The 12,956-nt window shown below is 38.5% G+C and overlaps 1 protein-coding gene across 2 annotated transcripts in view; it reads left to right on the top strand.

The window, feature by feature from the left end:
- HBS1L (HBS1 like translational GTPase) overlaps positions 1 to 11,939 on the top strand; it is a 94,164-nt gene extending 82,225 nt beyond the window's left edge. Inside the window, exons 15-18 of one of the 2 annotated variants that reach the window (XR_011388512.1) lie at positions 331 to 439; positions 6,631 to 6,731; positions 9,663 to 9,952; positions 10,030 to 11,939. Coding sequence is in view for 1 of the 2 variants with exons in the window: in XM_051854308.2 (XP_051710268.2) it covers positions 331 to 439; positions 6,631 to 6,731; positions 9,663 to 9,807; positions 11,289 to 11,300 (367 nt within the window). In the remaining variant the exon portion in view is untranslated. The remainder of the gene's footprint in view (positions 1 to 330; positions 440 to 6,630; positions 6,732 to 9,662; positions 9,953 to 10,029) is intronic. The other variant, XM_051854308.2, reaches the window with a different exon arrangement.
- The last annotated feature ends 1,017 nt before the right edge of the window (positions 11,940 to 12,956 follow it).

Genomic DNA, 12,956 nt, shown 5'->3' on the forward strand with positions numbered 1-12,956 from the left:
ATGTGCATCAGTTTTGCAATCCACCAACTCAGTTTTCTATCTGACTTAGCAAAAGATAATACTAGTACAATTGTAACGCAAAACCAACTTAAAATTGCAATTCATATAAGTCAGCAGACATACATGGCATGTTCTTTGAAAGAAAGCTGTAATATATGAAAATTAAGGTTTCTGATGGTTTAAAGCCATACCTTACCTCAGAAGAAAGTATTAATAAAATCTCTGATTTACTTAATTGTTTTCATTTCTTTGTGTTTTTAGAGATATTCCTGTTGGATGTCAGTTTGTCACCCAGCTACCTTTCTTCTTTTTTGTTTTTTGTGGTTACAGTGTTGGCTGCATATTTTGTGGTCCCAAAGAACCGATTAAAGCTTGTACTCGTTTCAGAGCCCGAATCCTCATCTTTAATATTGAAATTCCTATCACTAAAGGATTTCCTGTAAGTTTCAAAATATTTTATTATTATTTTCATAAATTTAAGGTAACTTTATCCTAAAACATAACAACTTCTTTTATCAATGGTGATGTTATATTTAGTTAATTTAGTTATATTCAGTTAATCTCTTTACTGTAATCCAGAAAAACACAAAATTAGAATTTGAAAAATTTTTTTTTTATTTTGATCCTTGAGCCTAAGGACTTTTTCAAAGCGAGATTGAGAAGATATTTCATAATTAGTACAATATAGACTAATAATAGCAATAAAATTCATCCAGGGAAAATGGTAAATAACACTTTTACTCTGTTCTGAAGTTTACCTAATATTTTTAGGTATAACATGCTTATTTGCAGTTTTTGTGATTACAAAAGCAGTGGATTGCTTTATAAAATTGCAGAAAACCAAATGTACAGAAAATAAGATTGTTCTATATTTATATAATTCATAGACTGTATTTTAGCACATTTTGTGTGTGTGTATAATCCCTGACCTATGCATGTATTGATATTTAGCTGTATTCTGGGTATCCTTTACATATGGTAAATTTAAATTTTGCTGAAGGAAGTTATTCAGACCCTGAATCTGATGTTGGTTTCCAGGTCATCACTGACCAGTTGCATGTATGCATGGGATTGATCTTTCAACTTTTTAAAGTTAGTCATAGTGTTTTAGATGTTGGAAATAAATTGATTTCACTCATCTAAATTCATTTTATAATTATACACCTTTATTTGAGATAATTGTATACTTTGCTTACAGTCATGTATTTCTGTGTAAATCTGAGCATATAAAATCGTATTTGGAGACACTAGTTAAGTACTTTTATAATTATATTCCATTTCTTGCATACACTAAAAAATAAAGGTGCCCTTTCATAAACATTGTTATAATTGAAGATATTTAATTATAAACCAGTTAAAACTTGTGTATTGGATCAGCAGGTAACCACTACCCTTTAATAGATTGTGAGCGCATGGAACTCATTCATAGAAAGCGGTGTGTCCTGCGCGGAGAAGGTGGAGAGCTTGCTTACTGCATGTTCTTACTCATGCAATAATAGTGTTTGCCAATGGAGAGGTGGAGAGGTTAAGAGTTCAGCAGTTACTTTGAATAGTAATACTGTCTTCCTGTCTACTGTAGTTTCTTAAAAATAAGCATGAATTGAAAGTATTTCAGCATTACTTTATGACATTCTACATGCAATATTGATTCACAAATACCAGGATGAAATAAGTTTCAGAAAAAATAGTCATACTCTGTCAATCAACCCACTCTCTTTTGGAGGGAATAAACTAAAAAAAAAAGTGGGTTTTTGTAGCCAAGAAAAGGCTGCCTAACAATTAAAATGTCACCCTAAGAACTAATTGCTTAATACTGTATCCATGCTTTTAAATTCACCTTCATTTATATGATAAAGTCAATATTTTTTATGAGGAAAAACAGAAAAATGGATTAAATTTTAACTGACTTTATATTTGATTTTTTTAAAAAGTTTATTTATTTATTTATTTATATGAAAGGCAGAGAGAGAGAGATCGATCTTCCATTCTCTGGTTCACTCCCCAAATGGCCACAACAGCCAGGTTTGGACCAGGCTGAAGTCAGAAGTCTGGAACTCTATCCCTGTTCCTACATGAGTGACAGGGGCCCAAGTACTTAGGCCATCTTCCTCAGCCTTCCCAGGCACATTATAGGAAGCTGGAGCAGAGGATCTGGGACTCCAACCGGTGCTCTGATATGGGATACCAGCATCGCAGGCAGCAGCTTACCCCACTGTGCTACACCACCAGCCCATTGACTTATTTATTTATTTATTTATTTGCTATGGTAAAATATGCATAACATAAAATTTACCATTTTTAACCATTTAAAAAATATAATTTAGTGGCATTAAATGCATTCACAATGCGTTACCTCTATCCATTTCCAGAACTTTTTCATAATCCCAACTCAAAATCTGTTCCCATTATCAAGTTATTTAACAACTTTGCACTGTCCCCTCTCCCCATGCCCAGGTAACCACTGTTCAACTTACTTTCTATTTGGTGTCTATTCTAGGTCCCTCATGTAATGGAATCATATACTATTCATCCTTTTGTATATGGCTTATTTCACTTAGCATAATGTTTTTAAGCTTCATCCATGTTGTAGCATGTAGTTAGAAATTTCATCCCTTTTTATAGTTTTGAAAAATTGTATTTTATTATTTACTTTAATATTGTATATTTTTAAATTATAAATTCTTTAATCATGGAAGCAATCTTTGTGGTTATCAGTACCTACATCACTTTTAACTGCCTTACGTGTCATAATATTCCTTCTTGTACGTAACAAAACTCATACTGAAGAATCAGTTTTGACTGGCAAAAGCAGATTTCTTGAACTTGTCTGTAAGTTGAAACACGAACGCTGTAATCCCATCCTTTCTAAGACTGATTAACACTGCAGTGTGTGTATGTAACAGTTTTATTTGTCCATTTGTCTGTTGGTGGAAGTTTGGGTTGCTTCCATCCTGTGAGTATTATGAATAATGCTGCTATGAAAGGGCTGTGCAGGTGTTTGCTTGAGTCCTTGCTCTCAGTTCTTTTGGACATAGATCCAGGAGTGGGATTGCTGGATCAGTGGTAATTCTGTGTTTGACTTTTTGAGGAACCACTGAAGTGTTTTCCACAGTGGCTGCGCCATTTTACATTCTTACCAGTATTGCACAGGGTTCTGTTTTCTCTACTTCTTTATTTCTTTATAATGCTTACCTTCCATTTTTCTAGAGATTTTTTTATTAAAATAATAGCCAAACAAATCGATATAGTGTGGTTTTGATTTGTGTTTCTCTAATGATAAATGATGTTTAGCATTTTTTTCATGTGCTTCTTGGACATTTATGAATCTTTGGAGAAATAGTTCTTTGCCCATTTTTAAATTAATGATTTCACTTTCACTGTGTTCTTTATATGCTCTAAGTATTCATCCCTTATCAAGTTTATAATCTGAAAAAATTTTCTTCTAGGAGTTACCTTTTAATTCTTTTCATACCCAAAAGTTTTAAATTTTGATGGAGTTCAGGTCATTTTTTCTTGTCATTTTCTGTGCTTTTGGTGTCACATCCAAGTAATCGTTGCCAAATCCAGTGTCCTGAAGCTTTTGCCTTATGTTTTCATCCAGGATTTGTATGGTTTTAGTTCTTATGTTCAGGTTATTGATTGGTTTTGAGCTAACTTCTGTGTACAGTATTAGGTAACTCTTGATGTTCATTCTTTTATCTGTGGATGTCCAGTTTTCCCAGCACAATTTATTGAAAAGACTCCTTTCCCTAGCGAATGATCATGGCACCCTTGTTGAAAATCAGGAAACCATACATTCGTTCAGACTTTTAGAAGGATAAACCTTAAACCTAGAGGTTTAAGGAAAATCACAACTTACTTTGCCACCTAACAGATTATGTAGTTCATTATACTTTATTGACCCTAAACAAGTGGATTCTCAAAACAGCACATGATGGGCCTGGCGCCGTAGCACAATAAATTGATCTTCCACCTGTGGCACCTGCATCCCAAATGGGCGCCAGTTCTAGTCTTGGCTGCTTCTCTTCCAATCAAGCTCTCTGCTGTGGCCTGGGAGGGCAGTGGAGGATGGCCCAAGTGCTTGGGCCCCTGCACCCACATGGGAGACCAGGAAGAAGCACCTGGTTCCTGGCTTCAGATCAGCATAGCTCTGGCCATTGCGGCCATTTGGGGAGTGAACCAACGGACTGAAAACTTTTCTCTCTGTCTCTCCCTCTCATTGTCTGTAACTCTACCTCTCAAATAAATAAATAAAATCTTTAAAACACACACACACACGAAGCACAGACTCCCTGCTCTGATCTGACACCCTTCAAGCTAGTGTGTTTCAAAATTCAGAAGTGTTAGGATTTTAGAAAGGTAAATGCCCCATGCATATTGTGTTAAACCCCTGACAGAGAAGGGGGCAACTTCCTGCAATCAAGCACATCGATGTGTCTGCACCACAGCTTGTTAGTATCATCACTGAGATCAGTAAGACTTGCAAATTGCTTCACTTCTAGTCCATATATTCTACATATATTCTATTTAAAAGGGTTTATAAAAGACTATAGAGACAACTTTAGCTTTTCTGTCTTTTGGGGTTTTGGAGTCACAGATAAGGGAATGTGACCTGTATTAGTGTTGTCTCTGCTTATGGAGGAGAGAGTGGAGACGCTGAGAGGTTATGATTTTTTGAATATCCAAATGCCTAAGCCAGGACCCCTTATTCATCACCTTCACTCTGAAGTCCAATCCATTTTTGTTTTTAATATATTACATATACATATGTATAGTTTTATTTATTTATTTATTTTTGCTGTTGTACCATGCTACAGATTGTTTCGAATTATGAATGATTTTGGTTATAAGAGACTACTTGAGAATCTTCTTGGAAAAATGTAATTAAAAGATAAAGTTTATTTTGTTTTTTTGTTTTCTTTTTTTTTTTTTCAAGATTTTATTTATTTTATTTGAAAGTCAGAGTTACACAGAGAGAGGAGAGGCAGAGAGGGAGAGGTCTTCCATCCGACAGTTCACTCCCCAACTGGCCGCAACGGCCGGAACTACACTGATCTGAAGCCAGGAGCCAGGAGCTTCTTCTGGGTCTCCCACGTGGGTGCAGGGGCCCAAGGACTTGGACCATTTTCTACTGCTTTCCCAAGTCATAGCAGAGAGTTGGATCGGAAGTGGAGCAGCCGGTTCTTGAACCAGCACCCATATGAGATGCCGGCGCTTCAGGCCAGGGCGTTAACCCACTGTGCCACAGCACTGGCCCCTATAATGTTTATTTTGATACAAAACTATTTTGAAATCCATGCATGAGGGATCTTCAAAATGATTATGGAAAATTTGTACTAAGGGAAAACTATGCGTGGATTTCAAAATATTTTTACACTGAAAGAAACATTTTTTAATTATATTTTCCCACAAACTTTTTGAGATATCTGCACATATAATGTGAATTAGAATGTTAAGATTTTCTCTTTCTACCATACCTATGCTGTAGACATATTGCACACTAAAATCTTGTTAACTGAATGAAGATGGTCAGCCTATGTATGTTCTGGTTTGAATTAGGACCCATATAAGCCTTAGCTTCCTCTTTTATAAAATGAGAAGTTCCATCTCTGTGATTTCTACAGGCCCCTTGGTAAGCTGAAGTGGGAAGAGCTAGTGTAAAATTCATCTCAGAAACATAGCATCATGGCCACATTAAATTATCAGTTTTTGATAAGAATTTTCCTTACATGTGAAACATGGACAATAATCACTAACATAAAAGGTCATCAATTAATTAACTGTTTTACCATGTGCCAGGCACTATTTTAAAATAACATCTGGATTTCCTTGTTTTAGTGAGAAGAATGTAAGGCTGGGGATTTGGGGAGGAGAGGATTGTTTAAGAACTTGCCCCAAATGAAAGTGATTTGCATGCAGATCTGTCTCCCATACAGATAAAATTTAATGTTATTATTATTGCTGAAATTCAATGAATGCCTTCACCCATTATGTCTCATTGTTCTATATATAGGACACCTATAAGGACACTATAAAGACTTAAATTGAGCAGTAAATATACCGCTTATAACTTTGAAATATTTTCAGAATTGAAAACTTGGGACTTAGTGGGTTGGTTGCTACTGTATATGATAGTATCGCCTTCCCTCATTTTTAGGATGAAGCCGTTCACAGTTGTTGAACATTGCTGTGCCAGGCAGTATCTCTCATCCTATTGAATTCCCATCACAACTCTGTAAATGCCAGCACCATTGGGATTCAATCCCAAGTTCCGTAGTACTGTATGTAATTATAGCAACAGTAACATCTGTTGTAAATGATAAATTCTCTTAATCTTTACAACAACCCTATGATAGTGTTATCCTCTGTCTTTATAGAGGAAGAAGCTGATAGGAAGCTTATGCAGTTGACTAAAATGTACACAGTACTTGGTGGGGTAGAGATTTGGCCTTCCCCTTGGGGTAAGTGGAGCAACCTCCTGATAGAGCGGTGGGACTTAGGGGAAGCAGTTGGAGACCCTGAAAGCCTGCAAGCAGTGCCCTGAACTGGATAGAATTAAAGGAAGCGCCTAAAGACAAGGTGGCCGGTGCTGCAGTGACCGGTGGTTAGTGTTAGCAATTTTTGTTTCAGGTGCTGTTACACTACCAGACTGTCAGTGAACCTGCTGTGATCAAACGCTTGATTAGCGTCTTGAACAAAAGCACCGGTGAAGTCACGAAGAAGAAGCCCAAGTGAGTGTTTTAGTGCAGAAATACTAACAACAATTTAAGTGAATTCCCTTCACACTGATCCATTTGTATCATTCGTGGCAAAGGAAATCCATTTTTCTTCCAGAAATTATGTTTTCCAAGCATTAGACTAAAACAAACATAAAAACAAATATTTAAGCTCATGTTTATGTGTGACTACTTGGTATAATTTCTGTGTTGTGTACTGTGGTAGGAGATGTGAATGGAAATTAAAAATGTAAATATAAATTCATATATATATACATACATTTACATGATAAAAATAAAGGCATTGAAAACACCAGGCCTACGTTTGAACCATGCTATTTTTTTTTAAGACTTATTTATTTGAAAGAGTTACAGAGAGGCAGAGGCAGAGAAAGAGAGAGAGAGAGACTTCCACCTGCTGGTTTATTCCCCAAATAGTAGCAATGGCCAGAGCTGAGCTTATAGGAAACCAGGAGGCCGGAGCTGTGAGCTTTTCAGGGTCTTCCTACACAGGTGCAGGGGCCCAAGTACTTGAGCCATCTTTTATTGCTTTCCCAGGCCATAGCAGAGAGCTGGATCAGAAGAGGAACAGCTGGGACTTGAACTGGCGCTCATATGGGATGCCGGCACCACTGGTGGAGGCTTAGCCCACTATGCCACAGTGCTGGCTGCAGGCCTACATTTTTAATGATGAGTTTGAATTATGTCTAACCACTGATTCCAGATTTCAGATTCACGCTTTTCTTACCTTGTCACCTCCTTGGTGAGGTCCTTCCCTACGCTAAGAGGACAGTGACCTACATGTTGTGTAGCAATGCCTTTTTCCCCCCTTGGAAAAAATCTTTTTCTTCCTGCTCAGAGCCCACCTGGAGCCATCAGCTGAGGTGGCCAGCATGTCAGTCCCTCTGATTATCACTTAATATCCAGGTCTAGGTGTGGACAGTGTGCCTCTGACTGAGAAAAGGTCGGCACTTTGCACAGGAAGTACTTCTGTAAAGTTAAGCACCGTAAATAAAAACAAAAGACGCAAGACTAGATGTGACTATTACAGCATACAGGTTTCTTACCCTGATTCAACTAAAGGCTAGGCACAGTTTGGCTTGACTGCTTCAGCTTTGGGGTTTTCCTCAACTTCAACCCCATGGGGAATCCCACCCAAAATCCCCCATTTTCAGTCCTGGGGTGTTCCTCATCCTCTGCACCTGCATGAGGGGCCAGAGGTGATGGGGGGTGTTAGAGGGTTGGCTGCAAGTGGAGAGAGAACCCCCCCACTGCTGGGAACCCACACTTGCTCTCTGTTAGGAGGAAAGGGCTTCTTTACCTTTCTCATAAAGGTGGCTCTTTATTTTTGACCTGAGCCCGTAGCTTCTAACGTGAGTGTCTCAGGGTGTTCTGAGAGACGTGTTGTCACTATGTGACTAACAGTTCTAGTCAGAGTGCTTTCATATGATTTGTAGTCTCAGCACCCGTATGAAGCAGCTAGCAAAGTGGAACATGTGGCAGAGGCAGGATTCTAACGCAGTCCCTTGTTTAAGTAAACCGTATTCTCATGCAGGAGCCAGGTTGTTTGACCCAGGCAGTTGATTTGGAGAACTTTCAATCTGAAGTTTTACTCATTATACCTAAACCTGAGTTGTGCCCTCACTGCTCCTGTTACAAAATCCTAGCTCAGGGGTGCTAGGGCTTCCTGTATTCTCATGCTAGTTTTCCCTGTCACCTTACTGGGAGCTTTGTCCTTTTCTCTATGTTGCACCAATACCATTTGACCTCTCCTTCATTTCAGTTCAGGAACATCATAAACCCTTTTTTGCTTTATGCAGACTGGAAGTGAACTTTCTTGACAACAAAATTTAGCATAAGTCATGAATATATTAGTTGTTCTTGTTCTTAAGGAATTAGATCTAGGGTTGAAATTATCCAAAGCTGGGACCAGCACTGTGGCGCAGTGGGTAAAGCCTCTGCCTGCAGTGCCGGCATCCTACATGGGCACCAGTTCGAGTCCTGGCTGCTCCACTTTCCAATCCAGCTCTCTGCTATGGCCTAGGAAAGCAGTAGAAGATGGCCCAAGTGCTTGGGTCCCTGCACCCATGAGGGAGATTTGGAAAAAGTTCCTGGTTCCTGGTTCCAGATTGGCAGAGCTCTAGCCACTGTGGCCATCTGGGGAGTGAACCAGTGGATGGAAGACTTTCTCTCTCTCCCGGCCTCTCCTTCTCTCTCTGTGTAACTGCCATTCAAATAAATAAATCTTAAAAAGAAAAGAAATTATCCAAAGCTAATATTTGAAAAATTTGATTTTTTTTTAGAAACTGATTGATCTGTCCCTGAACTAGTTGTCCACAGAATTTGTGATTTCTGTCCCCCATCCTTCTGGAGGACATCAAAGTTAAATTACAGAACACTTTCAAAATATGACCCTTTGGAATGTCTCCTTCACAGGGAATGTAGAGCTGGGGCCCATGATTGGGAATTTTTTGTGTGCTTGTATCTTTGCAACCATTTCTAATCTGGCCCATGCCTCAGCCCCTTTCATTTCCTGTAAGTATTATATGGTGAAAAAACCTCTTAAAAGATTTTGTCCTAAACCTCTGCTATATGAGGAATATGTGTGGAGGTTAGGAGGGATGTGGGAGGAGAGAGTACGAATTAGAATTTTACCAGAAAAAAGACATAGAACATTGCATTAATACCTTCTTATACGATTTAACCTTAATTATCACTTTATTAAATAATGGAACTTTTCAATTTCTTGAGGGAAGGAAGGGGAAAGAATTGATTAGGACAACTAATATTTTAGGTTAAAGAATAGAGTTGCATTTGGAAGGGTGTGTGTATGTGTATGTGTGTGTGTGTGTGTTGAGTGTGAAATGTTTATTTTTCAGGTTCTTGTTATTACAGTTATTTCCTCTATTGCTTATCCATTTGCTCCTTTTTCCCCCTCCTTAAAAGGTTGTTGACTAAAGGCCAGAATGCATTGGTGGAACTACAGACACAAAGACCAATAGCACTGGAGCTGTATAAGGACTTTAAGGAGCTGGGGAGGTTTATGCTACGCTACAGTGGTTCTACGATAGCTGCTGGTGTCGTCACTGAGGTATTGGAAAGTGACTGGTTTTATATACATGGCTATGATATCTAGTTTTTACTTTGAAAGAAGATTACTGAAATGGCTTAAGGGAAACACAATTAAGGTATTAGGATAAGAAATTAAAACTATATTAAACGATAAGAAAGAAAAAGTTTGATCTTAGACCTATCTGTTGTGAGAGGTGCACGCTGTGTTCTCCACCAGTGCTTCTGCTCCAGATGAAGGAAGTCTTGAAAAACCAGGCTGTGGCATGCAGTCCAAATTACAAGAGTACAGGCTGCAGGAATCGAATTCATTGGGAGTAATGATTTGTTTAATAGAAGAGCCCTCATTTGTTTTCATGAAAAACTGGTTAACATCTTAGTGATGTTTCTGAAACCTGTGTACTATATATAACGCAAAGTTCAGTTGAGTTTTGGGAAAATGACCAAAACTTAACCAGGAAATTTCAATAATTTAAATTCTACACTACCATAATTAGCATGAATCTTATGAATATTATATTTTAGAGGGGACTTTATTAATTCATGATTGTTTTCTGCATCGAATGATTTGATTTATTTAATTGGAGAAATACTTTGAAAACAGAGCTTAAATTGAGTCAAAATTTATTCAGTTACACATGTAATCATATAAAATCTATCTTTTTAAGGTTCTAAGGCACCAAGAGATATGTACATCATTTGTGTAACTCTGTGTGGAAGGCAGTATAGGGTGGAGACAGACAGAGCGGGCTCAGGGTTCAACTGCCCATTGATGTTGCTGCTCTACCCATTCTAGCCCCACAGGAACATTTTCCTGTAAGTGTATTCATTTATGAACATGGTATTATGGAATCTGCCTCCCAGAGTTGTGAAGTCTGTGCAAAGAAAGCACTTGGCACAGTAATTGGCACATGTAAAGCATTTAGTACATGTTAGCTAGTTTTGTTGTCAACAGCATCATTTACTTTATTAAGTCCTTCTCTGGGTTATAAAAATAAGAGAGTTTCTGAAGGAAAATAAAATATTATAAAGTAAACCTTAGAAGTAGTGTGACTGAGGAGGAGAAGAAAAAGTAAAATGTTATCTCTGAATATAAAGATCATTTCGCGGCCGGTGCCACGGCTCATAAGCTAATCCTCCGCCTATGGTGCTGGCACCCCAGGTTCTAGTCCCAGTTGGGGCACCGGATTCTCTTCTGGTTGCTCCTCTTCCAGTCCAGCTCTCTGCTATGGCCCAGGAGTGCAGTGGAGGATGGCCCAAGTGCTTGGGCCCTGCACCCGCATGGGAGACCAGGAGAAGCACCTGGCTCCTGGCTTTGGATCCGCGAAGTATGCCGGCTGTAACGGCCATTTGGGGGTTGAACCAACAGGAGGAAGACCTTTCTCTCTTTCTCTCTCACTGTCTAACTCTGCTGTCAAAAAAAAAATCACTTCGCTGTCATTTTCCCTTTCTTTGTTCTGGTCATGCAGATGATTAAATTTTGCTGTTTTTTTAAATTTACAGATAAAAGAATGATGGATCCGAATTTCAGAGCATCTCCAAATACAATGAAATAACTAACCTCAGGATTTAAAGAATCCAGTTATTCATGTAAAGGAACAATGTGTACGGATAAATTGATTTTTTTAATTGGGGAAAAAATTAAAGATATAATTAACTGCAAAGAAGTATATTAAAAATCACTCCCACAAAAAAGTTGCCAACTGAGAAAGAAAGTCTAGTGTGCTTTCATTTGAAAAACCAGCTTTCCCTTCGAAATGTTGGTGAATGGATTGACTTTGCTGAGATTTTATGGCAAGTGTGAGAAACAGTATTAGAAGATATAATTATCATGCAATGCACCCTTCTTCTGGCAGACCACAGAATATTTGCAGTTTTCTCTTTTGATTCAACTGAACTGCACACATTTTAAGGAAAAGTAATTAAACTGGGATTTTTGAGGTTGTTGACATTTGAACTGGGCCCCTTTTTTTGTTAACTCTAAGATTTGCTAAATGTTATAATAAAAGCATTTTGTGTTGAGCATACATATGTTCCTCCAACAAGTAAACTTTTGAAAGCTTAATTTGGAATTAGTGGAAGCTGTTCCTTTCGCGCCCGAGACATTATTTAAGTTGTAAAGCCTGCTAATAAAATACTATAGTCTGAGCATAATGCACAGTATGTTTTGTTCCTTGGACGTCCATGAGAGACTCTGCCACCCTTGTCATCTGACTGGGGTGTTTGTTCTGTTTCTTGACTATTTCACATGCATTCTTGCTTTTTTCCTACCAGCAGATCAATTTAGGTCTCAGCCTTTCCTAACCATAACTGTGTCCCCAGTTCTCACTTTCAGAATTACATACGTGATCTGAGGCACACAGATCTCACAAAGCTTAGAGATTCGGTGCACTATGACTAAGAGTCAAGTGTTTCTTTCAAGTTTCAACAACAAACCCCAAGGTTTACATATTTAGTAAGTGTGCAGGGTCTTCACAAAGTTCATGGAAAATGTGTATCATGAGAAAATTATGCATGGGTTTCCATTTTTTTTATACCAAAACAAACTTATTTTTTGATTCAATTTCCCAGCAGCCTTTTGCAGTGCCTTCGTATTTGTTGAGTTACCTCCCGGGCGCAGGGAACTTGGGAGGAGACCTAGTCTGCAGCTGAGCCTGGGACTCTCAGGGAGTTTTATAATTTTTTAAAATCAGAAAGCGGTGTGGTTTATTCACACCATGCACAGCTTACCATGCACAACAGGATTTCTTCTTAATTAAAGAACATCACCCATATGGAAGAGTGCACAGCTTTAATGTGCCGATCAGTGAATGACCGCCAGGTGAACATACATACCCATACGGTGTGCTTCCTCACTGAGCAGTATTTGTCACTTCAGAGTGAACTTGCTGAGATAAGGAAGTGTTTCACTCATGTATTCTATTCATCAGAACTTGAACATATACATGTGACAGAAACCTAACTTCAGGTGACGGAAGCAACAAAAAAGTTTTTGCCTGACAAGAAGCCCTAGCTTTGTGTCAGTGCAGACTCAACAGCTCACAGTGTCAACAGAACCCTTCCAATGCCAAGTTCCTAACGAGACAGCGATTCTGTCCGCACTTCTTCCATCCAGGGAGGGGAGAGCAGGCTAAAGGAAAGAGCGTGTGTTTTCCGGAAGTCCTGGACTAG

This window comes from Oryctolagus cuniculus, chromosome 5 (assembly GCF_964237555.1).
Source record: "Oryctolagus cuniculus chromosome 5, mOryCun1.1, whole genome shotgun sequence".
Classification (NCBI taxonomy): Eukaryota; Metazoa; Chordata; class Mammalia; order Lagomorpha; family Leporidae; genus Oryctolagus; species Oryctolagus cuniculus.